The sequence below is a fragment of the Pelophylax lessonae genome (genome assembly GCF_965119305.1).
Source record: "Pelophylax lessonae genome assembly, chromosome: 9".
NCBI lineage: Eukaryota > Metazoa > Chordata > Amphibia > Anura > Ranidae > Pelophylax > Pelophylax lessonae.
The window spans coordinates 176,869,677-176,894,660 of NC_138776.1; the positions used below are offsets into that span (position 1 = coordinate 176,869,677).

General features: G+C 46.1%; 1 protein-coding gene across 2 annotated transcripts in view; it reads right to left on the reverse strand.

Moving 5' to 3' along the window:
* The window catches only part of AP3M1 (adaptor related protein complex 3 subunit mu 1), an 80,635-nt gene that overhangs the window by 1,563 nt on the left and 54,088 nt on the right, over positions 1-24,984 (reverse strand). For both annotated transcript variants that reach the window (XM_082268423.1, XM_082268424.1), the window contains 4 exons: positions 15,460-15,545; positions 10,845-10,978; positions 9,363-9,570; positions 6,863-7,007 (listed from right to left, as the gene is read on the reverse strand). In XM_082268423.1, coding sequence (XP_082124549.1) covers positions 6,863-7,007; positions 9,363-9,570; positions 10,845-10,978; positions 15,460-15,545 — 573 coding nt within the window. The remainder of the gene's footprint in view (positions 1-6,862; positions 7,008-9,362; positions 9,571-10,844; positions 10,979-15,459; positions 15,546-24,984) is intronic.

Genomic DNA, 24,984 nt, shown 5'->3' on the forward strand with positions numbered 1-24,984 from the left:
TCCCTGAGCGAGTGACCAGCGGCTCCGATGTCCACCGGCCACTCGCGATCTCCCGCTGGGAGATCACAGCCGCCTGTCATTCTCCCTGATGTAATAGAAGAGACTATACGATCCTGCTATGTAGGATCGTATGTCTCTGTAGTTACATCAAAAGCCACGCCCCTAGGGACACACTTAACCCCTGGATCTCTAATAAAGCTAACCCCTTCCCTGCCAGTGTCATTTTTACAGTAACAGTGCAAATGTATAGCACTGATTACTGTAGTAATGTCACTGGTACCCCCAAAAGTGTCAAAAATGTTAGTCAGGGGTCCGATCTGTCCATCGCAATGTCGCAGAAAAAAAAAAAACAACAATAAAAATGACAGAAAATCTTTCCCTTAGTTAACGCAATAACTTTTGCGCAAACCAATCAAAATACGATTATTGCGCTTTTTTTTTACCAAATATATGTAGCAGAAAACAAATTGGCCTAAAATGTTAAAAAATTTAGATTTTTACATTTTTTTGGGGGGAATTTCATATAAAAAAAAGTGAAAAATTTTATTTTTTCAAAATTGACGCTCTTTTTTTGTTTATAGCGCAAAAAATAAAAAAATCGCACAGGTGATCAAATACCACCAAAAGAAAGCCCTGTTTGTGGGAAAAAAATGAATTTTTTTGAAATTCCTTTCTCCGAGTCCTCCGACAGTCGCCACCCACTCATTCAGTCTTCACCAATGGGTATTGACTTCTTATCCATAGGAGCAAGCTAGGCATAAGTCTTGTTAAAAACAAAGTAATCTACATAGACACACCTATGGGGCTGTCCCACTGGTCCAATACCCCCCTGCTATCAGCATTCCCAACTCAGTTTGGTAGCAAGCAGTTAAGTCCACAAGAACCCCAATAGAGGGGCGGGGGCGGCGACTGTCGGAGGACTCAGAGAAAGGAATTTTAAGTTAAAATTTTACAAAAATTCAGTTTTCTCTTACGTCCTCCGACAGTCGCCGCCCACTCATTCAGTCTTCACCAATGGGATGTCCCAAAGCAGTGTAAACATGAGGGGTGGGAAAACGTGACCGTCATATAAAGGCAACGCAGTACCCACGTCAGAGAAAGGAATCTTACGTGAACAGAAAGGTAATCCTCTGGGTAACAGAAGGCTCAACTTGAGCAACAACCCAGGAAGCAAATAACCAAAGGGGAAAAAACAACCCCAACCGACAGGGATAGGCAACAGCCTGACCCCCCATCAAGGCACTGCCGCACACAGAACTTTGCGGCCAAAGGACGCATCTGCTGATGCCAAAACATCAAGTTTGTAGAACTTTGAGAAGGTGTGCACAGACGACCAAGTCGCAGCCTTGCACACCTGGGCCACCGAGGCCTGATGCCGGAAGGCCCAGGACGCATTTACCGCCCTGGTAGAGTGCGCCTTGACAGGGAACGGCGGAACCCGTTCCTTAATTGAATAGGCCTGTACAATCATCTGTCTGATCCATTTAGAAATGGTTGCCGCAGATGCAGCCATACCTTTCCGAGGTCCCTCGGGAAGGACGAAAAGAGAATCCGACTTCCTGAAGGAATCAGTAGACGACAGGTACACCCTGATCGCCCGTACCACATCCAGGGAGTGCAGAGCAAACTCCTTAGGATGCTTAGGATTTGCACACAGCGAAAGCAAGACAATATCTTCATTAGGGTGGAAATCCGAAACCACCTTGGGAAGAAAGGATTGGTTAGGTCGCAAGACCACCTTATCCCTATGAACCACCAGATAGGGGGAGCGGCAGGACAGGGCCGCCAACTCCCACACTCTGCGAGCAGATGCGATTGCCACCAGAAAGGCAACCTTTCGCGACAGCACAGGCAGAGGAATCTCCCTGATCTTTTCAAAGGGAGGACGTTGCAAAACTGACAGGACCAAATTCAGGTCCCAAGGAGGTAGAGGCGCCCTCCGAGGAGGGGCCAAGTGACTCACACCTTGAATAAAGGTGCTAATCAAAGAGTTAGATGCCAAGGGACGCTGAAAAAGGACGGCCAGAGCAGACAGCTGGCCCTTGATCGTGGTCAACGCCAGACGTTGATCCACCACAGTTTGTAGGAAGGCCAACACTCTTGCCACCGAATAGGAATGAGGAAGGAAACCTCTGGATTCACACCAGGCAAAATAAGCTTTCCAAGTACGTAATAAATCTTACCGGACGAGGCTTTCCTAGCCTTGAGCAAAGTAGGAATGACCTCAGACGAGTGAACCCTGTCTCTCAGGACCTGGCTTTCAACAGCCACGCCGTTAAAGCCAGCGACTGTAAAGCAGGATGGAAGATCGGTCCCTGCGACAGCAGATCGCCTCTTAACAGTAGCCGCCTTGGAGGCTCGACTGCCATTTGAATGATGTCCGCGTACCACGACCGGCGTGGCCAGTCCGGGGCCACCAGAATCACCAACTTCGGTTCCGAGACTAACCTGTGCAGGAACCTGGACAACAACTGAATCGGGGGAAAAGGCATAGATCAGATGATACCGGTGCCAAGACACCACCAGCGCATCCGAGGCGTCTGCCAGCGGATCGCGCGCCCTTGCCACGAACCTTTCCACCTTGTTGTTTAGCCGGGATGCAAAAAGATCCACATCCGGGGATCCCCATTTCGCACACAGCATCTGAAACACCTCCGGGTGCAGGGACCATTCCCCCTGGTCCAGGGTCTGGCGGCTCAGATAATCGGCCTGCCAGTTCTCCACACCCGGGACGTGAACTACCGAGATCGCCGGGACGTGAGTCTCGGCTCAAGACAGAATACTGGTCACCTCCTGGTGCCCCCTTGGTGATTGATGTAAGCCACCGCAGTGGCATTGTCCATCTGCACCCGTACAGGGCGGCCCCGAAGACGATCCGACCAATGGAGCAGGCACAGCCTGATCGCTCACAATTCCAAAATGTTTATCGGTAGGGAGGATTCCTCCCCCGACCAAGTGCCCTGGGCAGACAGGTTGCCCAGCACGCCCCCCCCAGCCCGACAGGCTGGCATCCGTGGTAATCACAGTCCACAGCAATGACCGGAAGGATTTCCCCTCCGCTACGGCTGGAGACTGGAGCCACCACAGAAGATCCAATCTGGTTTGGCGACTCAGAGACACCCTCAGGTCCAAGGACTGGGGGAGCCTGTCCCATCTGGCCAGTATCTCCGCCTGGAGAGACCTCGTGTGAAACTGTGCAAACGGTATGGCCTCGAAGGCCGACACCATCAACCCCAGGAACCGCATACAGGTCCTGAGTGACGAGGATTCGTTGTCCCTGAGGGATCTGACCTCGTCCTGTAGGGTCCGGAGCTTGTCCTTCGGCAGAAACACCTTCGCTTGGGCGGAGTCCAGGACCATCCCCAGATACGGGAGACGAACCGAAGGAGACAAAGTCGACTTCTGAACGTTGATGGTCCAACCGAACTCCTGGAGCGTCTAAACCGTAGTTGACAGATCGCGCAGCAGGCTCTGACTGGCACTCGACCTTAACAGGAGATCGTCCAGATATCCCAGGACCGCAATGCCCTGAGCCCATAGCAGGCCCAAAACAGGTGCCAACACTTTGGTAAACACCCTTGGAGCCGAAGTGAGACCGTAAGGTAACGCCACAAACTGATAGTGTTCCTCCGCGATAGCGAATCGGAGGTACCTCTGATGACCTTCGAATATGGGGATGTGCAAATATGCATCCTTAAGGTCGATGGAGGCCAGGAAATCTCCCGGACTCAAGGAGGCCACTACCGAACGGAGGGATTCCATGCGGAACTTTTGAACGCGCACGAATCGGTTCAGAGCCTTCAAGTCCAGAATTGGAAGCACTTTTCCCTCCTTTCTGGGCACAGTGAACAGATTTGAATAAAACCCCCGAAACCTGTCCCGATGAGGCACCGGGACGACAACCCCCTGAGCGATGCAGATCTTGCAACCGATCTGGGGTCAAATGAAGATTTGAGGGAAAGAATCTGTCCGCCGGCCGTGAAAGGAATTCGATCTTGTAGCCCGATCGAATGATTTCATGAACCCACCTGTCCGGAATCCGGAGCAGCCAAGGTTGGAGGAAACCGCGCAGACGTCCCCCCACCCCTGAAACGGGTGAGGGCGCCCCTTCAGGCAGTGGCGGACGGAGCCGCCGCGCCAGTCTGGGCAGCCTTTTGCTTGCCCGCCCAGGGCTTTCTCTGGCCACTCTGGCCACCCTGGCCTTTGAAGGGTTTTCCCTTGTCCTGAGCCTTGAAGGCACGAAAGGACCCCTGATTTGGCTTAAAGGAAGGGCCCCGCTTACCGCGGAAGAACTTACCCTTAGGATTCTGGGGTAGAAGAGTGCTCTTGCCCCCAGTGACACCTTTAACCAATTCATCTAGGGAATCTCCAAAGAGACGATTCCCCGCATAAGGGATGTCAGACACCGTCTTTCTGGAAGTCTGGTCAGCCGACCAGCTTTTCAACCAGATCAGACGACGGTTAAGTACCGCGACCCCCGATAGGCGAGCCGCCAACGGGGCCTCATCCAAGGCTGCATCACACAGATACATGACCCCTTGGTAAATCTGGTCCACCATTTCCAAGGCAGTAGGGGGGGCAGAATCAGTCACGAGGGTGCGTTTGAGCACCTTAGCCCAATCTGCCACAGCCTGAGCCACCATGACTGAGGCGAAAATAGGTTTCAGCATAGAACCCGCTACCATATATGAATGGCAGGCAAGGGATTTAAGCCTCCTATCCATAGGGTCCCGGAAAACCGGGGAATCCTCGGTGGGTACCAGAGTGGCCCTGTTCAGTCTAGACACAGTTTGATCCACTTTAGGAGCCACAGTCCAGCGCAAATCCGTAGGAGACGCAAAGGGGTAACGGACTTGAAACCGTTTTGGCACCACAAAATTGCGCTTCAAATTGCGCCATTGTTCATTCACAGTTTCGTGGAACTCAGCGGGGCAAGGGAACACCTGCGCTGCCTTACGGAACCTGCAGGTACCAAAAGAGGACCGCTTGCCCGGAGGATTGGGCTCATCCTCCAAATGTAGTGTATCCTTAATAGCAGTAATCAGCACAGCCATAGCTGCGCGATCCTCGGCCGTCCCAGGGGGGGGGAATCATTCCCCTCCTCATCCTCCACCTCCCCTTTAGACTGGGAAGAACGAGACCCTTCAAGGGGCACACTATCTACGGCAACCATATCAGAAGAAAGAGAAAGCCTAGGCCTCTTCTTAGTATCCCGTTCAGCCATCAGAAGATCCACCTTGGATGCTAAAGTCACAAGTGCAGCAGTCAAAGCAGGAAGAGCAGAAGATCCAGAGGAACCTGAATCATCCACTAAGGCTGGGGGAAATTTGCTGTCCTGGGACTCCATCAAAAAAAAAACTTTTTTTTTTTTTTTTTTAAAGTTACTGGCCCTTTAAGTGCACAGCGAGCCCACCGCTATGAGGACTATGCAAGCAGACCCCGCAAGTAGGAATGAGCTGACAGCCAGAGGTATTCCCCACAAAAAACAGCAAAGACAGACCCAAGTCACAAGTGTTACCACGCGCCTGCTGATCTCCACTGTAGAGAAAAGGGAAGTGATGTCACTGCAGGAGGCTGAACTAGGAAAAACAGGCTAAGGAAAAATGGTTGCCCATAGAAAGTAATGGGAGGCTCCGGGAAAATGGCCGCCGACATGTGCTCAGAAGAACACATTGCCACACACAAGATGGCGCCGGAAGGCATCAAAACACACTACATTCATCGCTGCATAGGCGCCCACATTGAAGCCAGCAGCATGCCCACACCTAAAATGGTGGACCGGCGGTTTTCAACCCCGCAGCGGTCGCCGCACATGTCTGTACCCCAAACACACAATACAGTGGCACTCAGGAGAGGGACCCCCACATAGCGCTCCAAGCGCGGTATAGCCCCCGCAGGGACCGGGAGGAAGGGAGCCCAAAAACGCACAGACATGAGGGGATACCACAGACACATCAGACTGCCATCCTCAGACAGAGGCCCCACACAGAATGTACTCACCGTACCCGATGGCGTGGGCGCCTCTCATCAACGGGAAGCCTCCCACCCCAAGCGGTGGGGGTACCGTCAGCCTAAAACGCAGGACGCTAGCAACGTCGTCCCTGAGGACAGGGACAGGTCGTTTGCGAGGCCAGGGCGTACGCATAGCCTGCTAAATGCTCGATGGCGGGCTGGGACTCCATAAGGCCCTCTGTTCTGGAACACCAGTGCGACTCCCAGCTCCGCAACGCCGTCTTCATCCGAAGATCCAACTAACTAAAAAGCTGGCAAATAAACAGCTAGTAAGAAAAAACATTTGCAGAAAATAAAATCACAAAATAAAAGAAGAAGGCTGAGACAGTAGCCCCAGCACAGGGAAGCCTATCTTACTCCTTAACTAGGCAGAAGACAAACTGAGTTGGGAATGCTGATAGGAGGGGGTATTGGACCAGTGGGACAGCCCCATAGGTATGTCTATGTAGATTACTTTTTTAACAAGTCTTATGCCTAGCTTGCTCCTATGGATAAGAAGTCAATACCCATTGGTGAAGACTGAAGGAGTGGGCGGCGACTGTCGGAGGACGTAAGAGAAAAAGGACGTCAATTTCATTTGGGTACACCATCGCATGACCGTGCAATTGTCCGTTAAAGTCACGCAGTGCCGAATCGCAAAATAGGCCCTGGTCTTTGAGCAGCCAAATCCTCCGGGGCTTAAGTGGTTAAAATTGCTAGAAATATGTAAGTGTATAGTAATGTTCAGGGGGCTATCAAAGAGACCCAAGAACAAGCTCCTTCACTCCACCTAACCATGATTACAAGTGTACATGTCCATAAGTACACAGCAATAAAAACACTTTCAGAAACTATTTAAAATGGAACTCACCTGAGATTGCAAGCTGTTGTATCTTAAAGTTGATGTTTAAACTGGGGTTTTCTTCTGGTTTTGGGGCCCCCGACTGTAGAGATATAGTCCCCTTCAAGTTCGGAAGCTTCTGTGTATTTATTTTACCAATGTCCCAGTTCAGTATCTATGTACAGAATAAAATACATTATAATTAACAGTGCAGAGTAGATTTGTGAATGGCTTAAGTGTTGTAAACATTTGCACTTTCTACTGGTGTCAGATCTTCTGCAATAATTCCCCTTCAGTTCAAGGCTTGGTGTGCATCAGGTAAAGCCAAGATTAGTTCTAATAGTTCTTCTGAAGGGAGGAGTGCAGGAAATAAAAATGAAACGCCTGCCAATACATTTTTTATAGTAGTTAATAGATTAGGTATGGGGCTAGAGTCACAGTCTGTTATCGCCGTCAACTGTGTCCACACTGAATTTACTCCCAGTTTATGTACTGGTGATTGTTGTTAGGAAGTGATGGGAAATCTAACATACTATCCTTCTCATATGAGCAGGAATAGAGGTGAACCTACTTTGGTTACTGCTCTAATAGGGTGAGATCTCTTATATCTCCAAAAAAAGAAATGACAAAAAAATATCAATGGCGACAAAGGAATTTAGGGCCCCAACCCATGCTTACTATTTCTAAAACAGGAATTTCATTGTAAATTTATTTCAGTCTCCAAAATAGTATAATCCTGGTTTTCTGTTTATCCAATTAAATCTAAAATATTAACTTTTATCTGACCTGAATAATCATACATGGAAACTTCTAGTGTAATGACTGCAAACGCCTTATCTTATGGAATGTTCCCATATGTCTACTTCTACCAACTGTTGCCAAATCTCCATATCTTTCCTTAAACGCAAGGCCATAAATATGAAAATAAAATTAATATTGCATTTGTGCGTTCAGTCTGAAGTGTTAGAAGCCATATGATTTATCCCTCTCTTCTCTCCTTTCAGCATGAGCTTTGTTAGCATATGAGCACTTCAATAGTATGTATACGTTTTGAAGCGTTAAAACATCTGGCAGGTTTCTATTTTTCTGTCTGTATAGCACTGAGGAAGTTTCCCTTCATAGTTAGTCGGGTTGAAAAAAAAAAAAAGACACAAGTCCATCTAGCTCAACCAATAAAAAAAGAAAACCCAACCATACAATCCAATATACACAATCCTATACCCGCAGTTGATCCAGAGGAAGGCGAAAAAACCCAGCAAAGCATGATCCAATTTGCTGCCAGAAGTCCTTCCTGATCCCCCCGAGAGGCAATCAGATATTCCCTGGATCAACTTTACCGATAAATATCAGTATCCAGTTATATTATGTACACCTAGGAAAGAATCCAGGTCTTTTTCCAAAGGAATCTAGTGAGGTGGCCAGAACCACCTCTGGAGGGAGTCTATCACTTCCTGTCCCAGAGACACAAAGTCAGTAAGTTTCCCAAATGAGGGGGTAATTCCCCTCAGCTGTTCCCTGAACAGGTATGCCCATTGGAAGAGATCTCCTTACCTCTTGCTCTGGCAAACATTTTGGATTTCCTCTCACTCTCTGGGTGACAATGGTCACCAGAACAAATAAAGAGGTAAATCTTGACAGAGAATCCCATAGGCATGCGCACAGGGTGTGCCAGGTGTGCCTGGGCACACCCTAATCACCCCTTGTGGTGCAGATTACCCCTGATATTTCACCAAAGCTCCCTAACTGTGCTAACAAAAAAAATAAATTGTAAAAAAGAATAAAAAATAACAATAAAACTACAGACACCGATCTCTACCCTACTGACACCATCAGTATATATACACATGGATATGTGTTTGGGCTTTGGGGTGCACACCCTAATGCAATAGGCTGCGCACACCTATGGAGAATCCAATATGGGTGTGCAAACTGTGGCCCTCCAGATGTTGTGGAACTACAAGTCCCATCATGCCCCTTCCTTTGGGAGTCTAGTGTGTAACTGTCAGCCTTGAAATACGTCATGGGACTTGTAGTTCTGCAGCAACTGGAGGACCACAGGTTGAGCACCCATGAATCCCTTCCCCATTCATTCAAAAACTAAAAAGGTTTAGGCTTTATATACCCTTTCATCACAGCTAAAAGGCTCTATATTCTACGTCTGCTTCTCCCAGTCTAAATTCTGCTGTACAGGGACTTCAAGAGGCTGCTAACAAGTCATATTCAGGTACTTTCACTGCTTGTATTTAAAAAAAAAAAAGAATTTAAAAAAAAAAAGAAAAAAAAAGTACATTTAATGATAAACAATTACAGAGATTGCATTAATTCATGTTATTTATCTGCCTCAAGTTCTGCTTTAAAAAAAAAATAAAAAAATTCCTTGTTGCTGGGCACCTGACAGGAGGCAGACTATATGAACCAGGTTTACCTTTTGTTATTCGCACAGCAGCCATTGGGAAGTCAGATTACCACCTCCAAAATAACAAATCATGCAATACTGCCAATTCTGACTTTTACCAGAAAAGTGACTTACTCTGGTAACAGGATCAAATATGTAGGTTCCTTGGTTTGGAGTGAGGTTCATGTTCAAGACAACTTTTGGCATGTGTACAGTTAATACTATATTTTCCACAGGCTTGCCCATGTTTTGCTTGGGCCCCACGGTCACATCAAATCTTCCACTTGAGCTGTTTTCTTGGAAGACAATGTTGTGCTTTACATAGACAGGAATGGCGACCAGGCTATAGGAAATGAAAATAGTCAGTTGTGAACAACATAAACAAACACATTTTACCAAGGCTCATTCTGGTACACATGGAGCTACATACTAGAGCAGGGGTCTCCAAACTATGGCCCTCCGGTTGTTCAGGAACTACAATTCCCATCATGCCCATTGCCTAGTTATGTCTGTGAATGTCAGAGTTTTACAATGCCTCCTGAGACGTGTAGTTCTGCAACAGCTGGAGGGCCGTAGTTTGAAGATCCCTGTACTAGAGGGTCAGTGCACCCAAAAACGAGTAATTCAGTTTCGCGTAGGTAGGGAATTTAATCAGACAATAGTTTCCTGTGTTTCCTGAGGTTAGATTCTTGTACTATATTGTCTGGCAGTGGTGGCTGGTGCAATGGGGGGCGCCGCGCATCCGGCCCCCTAATCTACATGTAGGGCGCCGGACGCATGGAGTTCAATGGGGCTTTTTTTTTTTTTAAAGCATGTTAGATAGCTCACCCATTTGTGTGACAATAGTGAATGAATATTCGCTATTGTCACATGGATCCTCCTCCTGGCCAACCAGGAAGCGGGTCCTGAGACCCGTTTCCCAATTGGGCGAAAGGAGAAGCCATGCCATTGACCATGGAGGAGGAGATGCAGAAGACTGAGGGGGAAGAAGCCAAAGCCGCGGGCGTTTGCTGCTGCTGGCTGCCCTCCCTCCACATGTCCAGGCAGGGTTAGTGAGCCAGCGACGGGGAGGTGGGTGTTTGGGTGCTTATGGTGTGCGGCCTGGTGTGGTCGGGGGGGCGTGGGTATGGTGCGGTCTGTATGAAGGTCCCCAACCCCCCCCCCCCCCCCCCGCCCATTGAGCACCAGCCGCCACTGGTGTCTGGATCTTCCATCCCCGGCAAGGAGTTTCCATATTTGTGCAGAAACGTACCTGCAAAGTCGGGAAAAGCTGATTCGAGTCTCTGAAATCCACCAACCCAGAAATATCAGCTTTAGGTGGTATGATCCCATAGTTACAAAAGAAACCTTGACTGTTTTTATTTTAGCATGATTTGCTGTGCGAAGACCTTACATTAAGAGCTCCACGTTGCGTTAATGCCTGCCAATGAATGTTGCATGTGTTGGCACCTTAACGCAGCAAGGCAATGCACCTGCCTTTTTCCAAAAATGGAGCAAGTGTGATTTTTAGTACGTCAGGGTGCATTGATGGCATATTCACTTCTGGGGCCTGCCTAATGCAATGCAAAAATATAAATTGCACCTAAATCTTTTAGGCGAGTAACACATTGTACTTACTTTTGTGAACTAACACGGTAAGACATGAGTTGGAAGTTTCCATCTGGGGGAATAAAGGACAGAACTCTTTCGGATTCCCAGCGTTTATATCGGACACAGGGATGGAAACTGACATCATCCAGGAGCCGTGGATTCTGAAAATAAGATGAGGATAAAACAGAACATTACTGACAGGGGTATATGGCCACACTTTTCTTCAAATTATAGACTATTTTTATTGATGCTCTGGATAAAAGTACCATTCCTCCCACCAATTACCAACAATGGGGCACTTTCCCTCCTCCTGCTGAACACCAATTCTGCAGCCATATTTATTTTCACTCATGCTGGGCACGGGCGCCATTTTCTACCCCCACTGGCCACAATTAAGCCCCTCTAAAATCAGTACAGTAAAACACAGTAAAGTACAGTAAACTGGCCCTTTGTTGGAAAAGTTTGGAGACCCTTGATCTAAATTAAACAAAAGGCAGATTTGTTATCTGGAAAATTGAAGTACACCCTTAAAATAGTAACTCCCATATTTGTTGAGGGGGGAAAAAAAAAAAAAAAAAAAAAAACCCAATTCACTCTCGGTAATCGATGTACATTGCAAGGAATTTAACAAACTTTGTTGCAGATTCCTACAGCTTCCTGTTCTGAAGGCATAGCTCTTTGTTAGATTATGCCCTGTGCACAATGACTCTGAATAGGAGCGACTAATACATTTTATTTAACTGATGCAGTTTGAGTGTGCGGATGATAACAGTTGCAGTGTCTGCATCCCTTTAATGGTTAACCCTTAGGGAGTATCCTACCAAAAATGACGTTTTTTTGTTGCAGAGGATGCCTTAAATTTGACTTCTATTTTAGTGCAAAGTTCTTCACACTTGCAGGAAATTACATTTTTGGAGGCATTCTGTACACAAACTGTACCAACCAACACCTCCACATGGCCATATTGCGTTGATTTGTACAGAAAACTACAGCGCTAAAGTTCAAAAAAGAAAGGTAATTAAAATAACATTGAACTACATACAGTATGGCTTGTGTTAAATTATTTTTATAACCTGGTATATTTCGCTTTCGTTCATTGATGTACACAGCTCCTGATCTTAACCATTGGGTTGCATTGCCATGAGTAGGACACTAGTCAGAAAAAGAACTTGACTACGCCTATGGCCAGTCCCAGGAGGTATACTCCCCCTCTCAGCTATAGGTACTCAGTTTTTTCTGCCTAGTCAGGAGTAAGGACCTAGTTCCTTGCTGGGATCTCTAGTCCTGGCAACTTTTTCTTTTTGATAGATTTTTTTTCTCCTGATGTTTTCCTGCGCAATCTACAATCTACTGCCAGACTGGGCGACGGCTGGATAATTTAGGTCCAGTGGTCATTTCAGTCTGGCCAGCGAGCGCGCGCAGACCTTAGCTCTGCACTAGGTCGGCTGCGATATAGCCCCACCGGATGGGGGCTGGCCTGTGAGTTAAATGCCTCGTGAGGTCACATACGACCTGGTCTCAGCCTGCATCCCAGCAATCCTCCGGGCCATCGGCCTCCCCATTTCGATGGCGAGGAGGTTCTCTCTGGAGCGGTGCCCGCCTGGTATTGTGAGTAGCTATCCCCCCTCTCCCCCTGGAGTGTTTTGGGGTTGGGGTGGATGCAGGCCCCTCCCTTGGACGGTCGGACCCCCAGGTTACCCTCCTTCCCATTAGCCCCCCCCCCCCCCCCCCCGCTGAGTCTGATGATCCTGTGGGTCATCTATCCCCCCCCTTTCTCCCCCCTCCACCTATAACAAACAGAATAGCCCCTGCCCCAACCTATAACTGCCCTTCACAGCAAGGAGTACATGGAAGAGCAATGTATGCAAGACAAAACCAGAAAAATTCCCAGCTCAACTCACCAACCAGTCTGCTTACTAATGGAAATTACCTGTCTAACAGTATGCGTTAAAACAGGGGTTTAGTTAGCACACATTTGCAAAGCATTGCATAAGCTGCAGGGCCACTTTGCGGCACCCTGGATTACCTGCAGTCCCAACTCCTGTAAATCTTTGAGAGTCCCCACAGTGAGAGCATATGGATTCTAATGGATAGATAGGGGGCTGGTGGGCATGGAGGTAGCCCAACCCTCCTTAAAGGCACAATGGACCCTCAGCACATAGCTGGGCTGTGAGCTGGGAATTTTTCTGGTTTTGCCCCCCTCCACCTATACCAGGGTCGTATGGTGGCCTGGCTACCTTCTGGGGCTGGGTGCTGTACTAGCGATGGGGGCAGGGGTGCGACGCCAGCGTCTGGCTGTGTGTGTGTGGGGGGGGGGGTCTGTACCTGGTGGGGGGCTCCTGCGCGCCCCCCCACCTTCTTGCTCTGTATCTTGCCTTGGCTAAAGGATCCCTCCTGGGTCTCTGGGAGCCTCATGGAGCCGCCATTTTGTTGTAGCCTATTTTCTGTATAGGCTGGCGGCCATGTTTATGTATCTGCGGTGGCCATCTTGCGTTAGTTCGGCACTGAAATGAATAGCAACCATTACTATAGAGCCTTCTGGGCGGCCATTTTAGCTGTGGGAGCCTCATCCCCTGGTGCTCACTTCTGGGCCCCTTTTCTTCCTGGACGCCGCAATTGTCCTTTAAATTAACGCAGTGCCGAATCGCAAAAAATGGCCTGGTCATTAAGGGGGAAAATCTTCCAGTCCAGAAGTGGTTAAGAAGTGTACTGTTCCACTGGTGGTGAATCCCGCAGTTACCAGGTTGAATAAGGCAACCATGAGTCTGGTAGAAGAATCGTCGGCTTTTAAAGATCCGGCTGACAGAAAGGCGGAAGTTGTGGCCCACAGTAGGTTCACTTTGGCTGGCTCGGCACTCAGACCGGTCTTCATCGTTGCCCTAGTATCACAAACTCTGACCGAGTGGGCTTAGCTTTTACGCCATGACCTGGAGGCTAAGCAGCACCCCCTATGGAGTTGTATTACTTCTGACACTGCTTGTAACAAAACTGAGTACCTATAGCAGAGAGGGGGAGTATACCTCCTAGGGCTGTCCATAGGCGTTCTTTTTAAGTTCTTTTTATGCCTAGTGTCCTACTCCTGTAGGGGGCAGTATGACCCAATTGTTAAGAAGATCAGGAGCTGTGTCAGTCGAACTTTAGAGAAATGGATTTTACAGTAGGTCAAGAATCCCATTTTCTTTCTTCCACAAACGTAGTTTCATTGTAATTTTTTTCTGTCCAAATATGTTGGAAAGACCATGATGTGTGCTTAATTTTTCACATGGCTGTATGTACAAAGACAAAAGGTTAGTCAGCCCTCTGATAAACATTTAGTGGCTAGCGATTGGTGCTCACACAGAGACTCATTACTCTTTATGGTGTCCACATGAGTATGTTAAAGGAAAAAGGTTGGCCGCACACCATACAAACAGGATCAAACACAGACGCGTTTCACATGGACATCTCATGCTTAATCATAGTCGTCATATTTGGTTAAGATTAAGCTTGAGATGTCGATGTAAAAAGCCTCAATGTTTGATCCTGTTTGTCTGTCTGGCATGGTGACAAATAAAGGTTTTTATCTGCTTCAGCCCCGTGGTTGTGTTTGGCCAACCTTTTTCCTTTATCACTGAAGTTTACGGTGGCGAGCTGGGGCGAGCACCCACATCGGATAGCTACTCATGATCACCTGAGCAGTGTATACACTCTCTTTGCACAGGAGTATGTTTTAGAGGAGTTCATATATACAGTTAAATCAGTTGTCACCACAGAGATGAAAGGATCACTATAAAACTGGAGATTACTATGCAGAGAACAAAGTTGCATGTTCGGAGCTGGACATCAAGCGGCCAGATGGAGCAGACGGCGCACCAGAGGGGTTGTCAAAGTCCTCAGAGTGACATTTTCTCAAGTCATGACTTGAGAAAGGGCCACGCATGAAATTTGTTGTCATGATGACAGCCTGCTGACAGCTTCCACCATCCTGTTTGTGTTCCACCCTCCAGCTCCCGTAGACCACCTGAGGGCCAGGTGCCGCTTTGAGTATTTTGACTTGACCTCCAGCACACCATCCGCTCCATCTGGCCACTTGCTGTCTGGTGCCGGAGTTACAGCGGGCTTCACTGTACAGCTTCTCCCTATCCACAGGACCCGCTCATCCACACTGCCCAGGAGTGTCTCTGCCTTTATACACCGGAGTACCAAGTCAGAACACAGGAGACAGTAAGCCTATACCTATATCTGTGTTTTCTGAATGCACTCCACTATCACAAATTAGCTGTAATGTTTTAACCTTTCTCCATATGGAACACAGACCATTCTTTTTACTTTGAATACATTCCTTTATGTTTATACTGACAATGTAGCACAGTCACTAGTATTGGTTATCCGAGACTGCGTGCTGCGAGTTCACCTCACTACAACTTACCCCCAAGCGCTTGTCTGTTTGGAAAGTTTTGGTTAATTAATACCTTATGAAGACTAGGTCAAATATCAGTTTTGGTGCATTGACATTTAAATGACAAAAGCTATGGCTAAATCAATAGGCTCACAGCTGAATTGTAAATATCGCTCTGGTCCATAAGAAGTATACAGGTACGGGAGTTGAGTAAATATTGTAGAGAGGAAACATACAGTACATATATATAAAGCCTTATTTTACCATAAAAGACAGGGTAAGGTCAGGCATTCCAGTCAGCTTGACACAGGCATCCACAACTCCCTGGATCTCAGCAAACACAGTGGAACCTGACACAAGGGAAGAAGCAGGAAACAATTAATTCAGTGTTGAGGGTTTTACAATCCACATTCTTAAGTATGAACTCAATTGAGAACTATCTGTATCGACGATGACATAAAACCAAAGTTAGTTTTTGAAAAACGACATGTTATATAGACTCCTCATGCCTCCAACAACTAGGAGTGCCCAGACAATAGGTCTACATGGTCCTCAGCAGTTACCTGACGCTCTATTTGTTACCCTAAACGAAAAAAAAAAAAAAACAAAAAAAACTAAAAAATATATCCTGTTCCTTTAAAGCATGTTATACAGCACAGTGCTTGTGCTGTGTAATTTGGCACCCCCATATCACTTGGTGCCGACTATTAAGCAAGTCTCATATGACCTATACAGGATTATCAATACGGTCTACAACTGTCCAGCCCATGGGTTTCCCTCCAAATACCGAAGCCACGGGCTCCAGACCTTTTCAAAGAGTTGCACCTTATCATTGAGTATGGCTGAGAGGCGCTCATTAATCATTATTCAAGACAATTTTGCCTTTAGCAATTTGAAGGGTATAGCAGCAGACTTCCATGACCTTGCAATCACTATCCTGGCCGCCACAAATATGAATCTAATTAGCAATTTGGCAACCTTCGGGGCGCCCCCCAACAACGCATGTCTCCGGGATTTCGAAAATTCACCTGGGTCAGGGAGTAAATGAATTTATACACCCGTATCCAGTATCATCTCTACCATACATGGAATGCAGTAAATCAAAAGAGGGGGGTTGGACCTCGCTGAAATTACTGTGCAAACAAAACAGTGCTCAGTGCATCCAAAAATAGTGAGTCTCTGTTAATAATCAAAAAAGGTGTTCTATGCTAATAGTTCCAATCCTGTGTAGATAGCTTTCCTTATATCCTCAATGCTAAATCACCAGTGCGTGGAAAAATTGGAGTGTAGCCTCCACCCAGTGTCCTTCACCACACTTAAGCCACACTAGCTGCTTACCGGATTACAATGACCCCTATTACAGGCAGTCAGAATGGGCATCAAAAACCAGGAACAGCAATCCTTTTCAGAATTCTCCTCACCGGGTTTGTCACAAATGTGGAAGGCACCGGGCAGGGGTTAGCGGAGGCAGAGCAAGAAACTCCTCATAGTGTAACATGAAAAGATCCCATTTATAAAAATAAGGTAGAAACTTACATTAAAGTAGTCCACATTCAGCCGGTCTAGAATAACAAACTGGAGCGATGTAGAATCAGGGGACGCGGTGCTGCGTTCCAGGGACCGGATGTGATGTATGGCGCTCCCACGTCCCGACAAGTTTCGTCAGTACGCAACTGACGTCATCTGGGGTCATGTGGTGGAATAGAATATGGCCCCTAAAAGCAAAGTGGAGAAGCCCCCCCAAGACATACGCGGCCAACCTGGTGGGGACCATATACCACCTCAAGAGAACTTTGTAGTTAGCTTCAATTATGGAGGTATTGATCAGGGCCCTAGAAGTATTGCAAGCCAACCTATGCTAGTCCTCCAGATCCAGAGATTCATGTAGGTCTCCCTCCCATTTGTCCATATAGGTCAATTTTCTAGACCCAGGAGGTCGTAAGGATGACGTATATTTCCGAGATATTACCTTTTCGTTTATCAAACTTTTCACAAAGATATTCCATATGAGTCCTGCAGGCAAGATCTGGCGTGCGTTTTAAAGTATTGGCATAGTGTGCTATTTGAGAGTATCTAAAACATTCAGACACAGGCATTTGTAATTTATCGATTAAAATCGGTTTGGTGTACAATCCCTTATGATCACACATATCAGCAATGCGCAGTAAACCTTTTTTCGTCCACCATGAGAACGCTCAAGACCTGGAGCGAACTCAGGGTTTCTGAACATTGGAGCCAGTGGCTTATGAGGGGACCTAAAACAACCACTTTGAATAAAAACTTTTAACAAAAACTTTTAACTGGAATTACGCTATGTTCGCTTTTCCATTTTACACATATGACATATAACCTGGCGGAGTGTGTTGGAGGTCTGACTGAGGGCGTGCATCCCCAATGATAGGCAGAGGTTCCTGCATCACCTTCCATACAAACTATGAGGCTATTGATGTTCCATTACGTTCACTAAAGCCTAATTTAACCACTTTAATCGGGGGTCAAAATTATCTGGTAAGCCCCCTCACTTTACAGCACAAGGTGGATGGACCTGTCTTAGGGGGCTTTCCAGGGTATCCTCACATTTTCCTCTCAGGTGATATTCCCATTTATCTATGGACTGTTGGGTATTGGCTGGTTAAATATACTGTCTCTATTTTGTTTTGAAGGACTGTTTCCGGGATTGATCTCTTCTAGGTTTTTTTTAGGGGGGGATTATTTTTGCTATTCACATCAAATGTGGAATGTTTATGAATGTATGACTCATATTGAATGAATTTACATAACACCATTAGGTTTGTATACACTTTTACACTGTATTGGGACTACTGCTCTTAACATTATATGTGGAATGTTTATGAATTTACGTTTTATATTGGATGAATTTCCATAACACTGTTATATTGGTATGCACTTTGCACTTTATTATTTATAGTGCTGCACATTTCTTATTATTTATAGCGCTGCACATTTCTTAAATTAATTCTGATGTACTTCACCAGACGAATGTGCTAGCAGCTAATTTTCAAACTGAGGCCCATGGGCAAAGAGATTTTTTTGATATATGTGATACATTGGCAAAGAAAACTCATCTGGGATTTTCTAAATATACAGCAGCATCCCATCCTTAACTTGTCTCATTTTTGTAAATATTTTATTATATCTTTTCATGTGACAACACTGAAGAAATGACACTTTGCTACAATGTAAAGTAGTAAGCTTGTGTGCAGCTTGTATAACAGTGTAAATTTGCTTTCCCCTCAAAATAACTCAACACACAGCAATTAATGTCTAAACCGCTGGCAAAAAAAAAGTGAGTACACCCCTAAGTGAAAATGTTCAAATTGGGCCCAAAGTGTCAATATTTTGTGTGGCCACCATTATTCTGCAGCACTGCCTTAACCCTCTTGGTCATGGAGTTCACCAGAGCTTCACAGGTTGCCAATGGCGTCCTCTTCCACTCCTCCATGACGTCATTACGGAGCTGATGGATGTTAGGGACCTTGCGCTCCTCCACCTTCCATTTGTGGATGCCCCACAGATGCTCAATAGGGTTTAGGTCTGGAGACATGCTTGGCCAGTCTATCACCTTTACTCTCAGCTTCTTTAGCAAGGCAGTGGTTGTCTTGGAGGTGTGTTTGGGGGTCGTTACGTTGGAATACTGCCCTGTGGCCCAGCCCTGAAGGGAGGGGGGATCATATTCAGCTTCAGCATGTCACAGTACATGTTGGCATTCATGGTTCCCTCAATGAACTGTAGCTCCCCAGTGCTGGCAGCACTCATGCAGCCCCAGACCATGACACTTCCATCACCATGCTTGACTGTAGGCAAGACACACTTATCTTTGTACTCCTCACCTGGTTGCCACACACGCTTTACACCATCTTTTCCAAATAAGTTTATCTTGGTCTCCTCAGACCACAGGATATGGTTTCAGTAATCCATGTCCTTAGTCTGCTTGTTTTCAGCAAACTGTTTGCGGGCTTTCTTGTGCATCATCTTTAGAAGAGGATTCCTTCTGGGACGACAGCTATGCAGGCCAATTTGATGCAGTGACAGGCTGATCCCCCACCCCTTCAACCTCTGCAGTAAAGCTGGCAGCATTCATACGTCTATTTCCAAAAACAACCTCTCAATATGACGCTGAGCACGTGCACTCAACTTCTTTGGTCGACCATGGTGAGGCCTGTTCTGAGTGGAACCTGTCCTGTTAAACCGCTGTATGGTCTTGGCCACCATGCTGCAGCTCAGTTTCAGGGTCTTGGCAATCTTCTTATAGCCTATGCCATCTTTATGTAGAGCAACATTTTTTTTTTTTTTTTTAGAGAGTTCTTTGCCATGAGGTGCCATGTTGAACTTCCTGTGACCAGTATAAGTGAGAGCGATAACACCAAATTTAACACATCTGCTCCCCATTCACACCTGAGACCTTGTAAAATTAACGAGACAAAGTAGAGAGAGGGGCGGTCCAAGATGGCCGCGTGAACAGGGAGCTCTTCACCTCGTCGGCTCTTTCTATAGCTACGGACCGACACGGCGATTAGAGCAGCCTAACTTGCCCAACTTGCTACCTCACCTTATCCCAGCCTGCCGCATGCTCTACGTTGCAAGCCGCTCCCGAACATCGGAGGACACCGGAGGACATCAGAGGACGGATTGGAGGACGGATCGGCAGCCTTGCAATCTAGTTCTATTCCACCTCATCTCGCCTTACCCCAGCCTGTCACGCACTGCACACCGCATATTGCTTCCGGGCAGCGGGGGATAGCGGAGGACGGAGGACGGATTGGCAGCCTCGTTCTCATACCATAGCAGTCTGCCGCACATTGCACATTGTCGCACACTTCGGTTGGACCTCGGGGAGGGCGGAGTAGCAAATTCGAGTAGTAATCTCGACTCACCTTACCTTACTTTCCCGCAGTTTGCCGCATATTGGCCGCATATTGCCCGCATATTGCTCGCACATTGGCCGCAGTTTTGCCGCACATTGGAGGCGTGTTCCCGAAATCCCGGGGGAGTTAGTTAATCAGCATGCCTAGACGGAAGATAACCACCGTGAAACTCCGTAAACTATCTGAGTTTTACCCGCAAGCACCGCAAACAGCGGCGGGACTCCGGCAAAATGGCGGCAGGGACGCCCACGGCTTGCAATCATCAGGTCCTATAGGGATGACACCGGAGGCAGGATATACTACAGCTCAGCAGTCGGCAGACAGCTCACCCATGAGGATAGCACGCTCTACAGACTCTTCCCCGGCATCACCCTCAATGCAGAGCCCTGCCAAATCCAAGCCGAGGAGAGAGGAAGATGCACAACAAGAAGACATCCAGCTTCCTAGTAAAGGTACTCAGCAGCATAGTAACCTATCTATGGAGGTGAGCAGCAATGTTACAAAACCGCAGGGTGTTTGGGCTTTTACACCACAGCCAGATCCCTTCATACATCTCCCAACTACGGGCCAGCCAGTGTCAGATACGACATTGAAGGAAATGCTATCAATATTTCATACATCTATGCAAAATAACATTTTAATATCTATTCAGTACTGCCAGAAAGAACTGCATCAGATGGGAGATAGAGTGGACGTAGTTGAGACCAAAATGGGGGAGTTTGTTGCATCTCACAATACTTTAATTGATTCGCATCTCTCACAGCAAGAAGACATACAGCGATTGCAAGCTAAAATAGCGGACTTGGAGGATAGGTCGAGGCGAAACAACCTCAAGATAAGGGGAATCCCTGAATCTATACAAACGCCTCAACTACCAGGTTTTGTACACGATCTCTTCTCCAAAGCCATACCTGAACTCACGGAATCCGATCTCACCATAGATAGGGTACATCGCATCCCGAAACCCTCTTTTTTACCTCAAGAGATTCCCAGAGATGTATTGTTGAGAATCCACTTTTTTCAAGTGAAAGAAAAAATCTTGGACACCTTTAGGAAAAAGGATCGTCTCCCCGATCAGGCTGCGTCACTACAAATCCTTCCGGATTATTCCCAGCACACACTTCAATTGAGGCCCAACCTCAATACAATTACTAAAGCTCTCCGCAACAATAAAATATTGTACAAGTGGAAATATCCGGCTAAGCTATGTGTGACCCATCAAGGTTCAACCTCTCAGATTACTACCAGGGAACAAGGGCTAAGATGTCTTCGCCAATGGAATATTCTACCAGATACAATCGACCTGCAGCTGGACAGTGACGATCAGAGACCACAGCATCTACAACCCGATTGGCAAGTCGCTAATCGCTCCTCTAGGCCTACCCATCATCAAAAATGATGACTGCCAAATTATTTATTTATTTTTTTTTTCTCTACTATTAGAGCTAGACAGAGTGAGACCCCCTGTTTTTGAATAGCACTCTAAATCGTGCTTATTTTTTTCTCTCTATTGAGGATGCAGCCACAGCTGCGCACTTGGTCCGTTTGGGCCACGTTTTTTTTTATATATGTACTGTTTGTTTGTACGTCTGTCTGTATGTTTATATGTTGGTTTTTTGTTTTTTTTTTCTCTCTCTTTATTTCTTTATTTTATTTTTTGCATATTTTGCTTCTTCTTGCAGAACAGGCTTGTGACGAACATACGGAAGTGTTACACCCCGAACAACACGAAATACCATCATGCTTTGCTTGACCCTTCGGACTGGCACTTAACACCGGCCGAACGGTCTTTTTATTTTATTTCGTGCTCTATGTTGACCGAACTACCTCAGTTGCAATTTGGCACCGACCAGATGCTATAAAATTTATTCATACACTTAAGGTACCAGCTTTCTAATATATATCAACAGTTTATGTTTCAAAGCAGAAAGTATATGTTATGTCTTTACAACTATTGTCTTTGAATGTCAGGGGGTTGAACCATCCTGCTAAGAGGCATTCTATGTGGAGGGAAGCATGCTCCCATAGGGCAGATATCCTTGCCATTCAAGAGACACATTTCCAACTTGATCATAGCCCGAGATGCTCTCATAAGGATTACCCACACATTTTTCAAGCCTCTGCAGGGGGAAAAAAAAAAAAGAGGAGTCTTGGTGGCAATTAGAGATTCTGTATCCTTCACCCTTAATGGGGTGGTGTTGGATACAGAAGGTCGCTATATCATCCTTAACTGCATCATTGACAATTGTTTATATACCATAGTGAATGTGTACGCCCCCAACACGCACCAATTGAGGTTTTTTCGTAAATTGTGGGTAAAAATCAATAAACTCAAATCCGGAAGATTAATTGTTTGTGGAGATTTTAATTTGGTGGTAAACAACGCTATGGACGCTTCCTCTAAAGGAAGATCTTCGGGTCCTTCTTTAGCCACATTTATTCATTCTGAGGGGCTCCATGATGTGTGGCGCTATCAGCACGCAGAGGAGAGGGATTATTCCTATTTCTCCGTGAGCCATAACTCCTACACCAGAATAGACATGTTTTTAGTTGACATACAAACATTATCTCATGTCACTCATACTTCTATTTCCCCCATAACATGGTCAGATCATGCTGCAATTCACATGTCACTGTCCCACCGCCCTGTCTCCCCTACTACATATCTGTGGCGATGTAACAATTCCATCTTATCAGATCCCGAGTCTCTTAAATCTTTGAAATCCCAGGTGGAAGAATTTTTTTCTATCAATAATACTCCGGATATTGACCCGGCCATGCTGTGGATTACACATAAGGCCTTTGCGAGAGGACTCCTTATTCAGCTAGGGGCTAAGCTGAAGAGGAAGTTCAATCGCAAAATGGAGGATCTTATTCGCGATATCCAAGTCTTGGATACTGCGAATAAAAAGACTCCTTCTCTATCCAACGCTTCTAGACTAGGCTCTCTCCGTGTTGACCTTAGAAGACTTTTGTTGGAGCGCCATGAAAACATGCTAGCACATCTTCACATGCAGTATTACTCTGCACATAATAAAGCAGGTAAATTTTTGTCATCTAGGATTAAGACGAAGAGGGTTAAAACTAGGATTGAAGGCATTGAGCACCCACATACGGTAACAAACATTTACATCCACAAGAAATAGCAGACGCGTTCGCTGATTACTACAGTACTTTATATAGCCTTAAGTTAGACACAGACACCTTTCAACCGACGGACGCATCTATTCGCGATTTTCTCCAGAAACTTCACCTTCCGACTCTGTCGACAGACACACTAACACAACTAAACAGACCATTTTCCATTAAAGAATTGATTGATACAATCGTAACCATGCCCTTAAATAAGTCTCCAGGCCCTGATGGGTTTACAAATGAATATCTTCGGTCCATGCAAGATCAATTAGCACCCCACCTATTGAAACTTTTCTCAAATACGGTCAAGTTGGGTACACTACCCAGCAAAATGCTGCAGGCCAATATCATTACAATCCCAAAAGTGGGTAAATCTTCAATTGATCCTGCCAACTATAGGCCGATATCTCTTTTGAACAACGATATTAAGCTATATGCTAAACTTATAGCCAATAGGATTGCATTAATTTTGCCCACCCTTATAAAGGAGGACCAGATGGGGTTTGTTAAGGGGAGACAGGCTTCTGACGCCACAAGACGAGTTATCAATCTGCTTCATCATGCTGAGCGCACTAAAACGCCTTCTCTGCTCTTATCCATAGACGCAGAGAAGGCGTTTGATCGTGTCCATTGGGGGTATATGAGCGCAGTATTGGAAAGGTTTGGTTTCAATGGCCCGATTTTTTCGGCTATTATGACCTTATACACTTCCCCAACGGCCAGAGTGTTGTCGGCGGGTACTTTATCAAAAACTTTTCCGATACTAAATGGCACGCGTCAAGGCTGCCCACTCTCCCCTCTGATATTTAATTTATTGATCGAACCTTTGGCGGAAACGCTTAGACAAAATTCTGGGGTCTCTGGCTTCAAATTTCAGCATTCACAACACATCATCACGCTTTTTGCTGATGACATAATTTTGAGCTTGACGAACCCCACCGTGTCCTTACCTGCCGTCCACGATATTTTGCAAACATTCAGCACTATCTCTTATTATAAGGTCAATTTCGATAAATCTCTCATTTTAAATATGGGCATACAGGGCCATGCACTTAGTCACCTTAAGCAAAAACTACCCTATACATGGATCCTTCAAGCTTTGCAATATCTGGGTATATCCTTGACGTTTCCGACTTCTGGGCTACTGACATCTAATTTGCGACCACTGATAACTTATATTTCTAATGACACAAATAAATTAAAGAAGACGGAATTATCCTGGGCTGGAAGAATAGCTGCATTTAAAATGACGTGCCTCCCTAAGATACTGTATATCTTTCGCGCCCTTCCGATTCATATCCCTAAACATTATATCAATTCATTTAACAAACTCCTGCGTACCTTCGTTTGGCAGGGGAAACGAGCAAGATGCGCATATACACATATGACACGACATAAATCGGTTGGGGGGTTGGGATTACCAAATCTAGAGGATTATTACCATGCATCTCGCCTGGCTCCTTTGCAGCATTGGTTTACCCATAGAACCCATAAAACATCTCTTCCGTGGCTTCCGATAGAAGCTGTACTATCCAATTCACAGGACCTATATACGTTACTTTTGGCACATATGTGGAAACCTATAACAATGCATACTCTCCCACTAACAATAAGAGCCTCTCTACAGTCTTGGCGATACTTAACTGCCCAATCACAGCTAAAACCACAGCAAAATAATATATCAGTTCCCATACCCTTATCGACCATGAGCATTTTGCTTCCTTGTGTTCACATTAATAAATTGGTGGCGGCAGGCATTGATACAGTT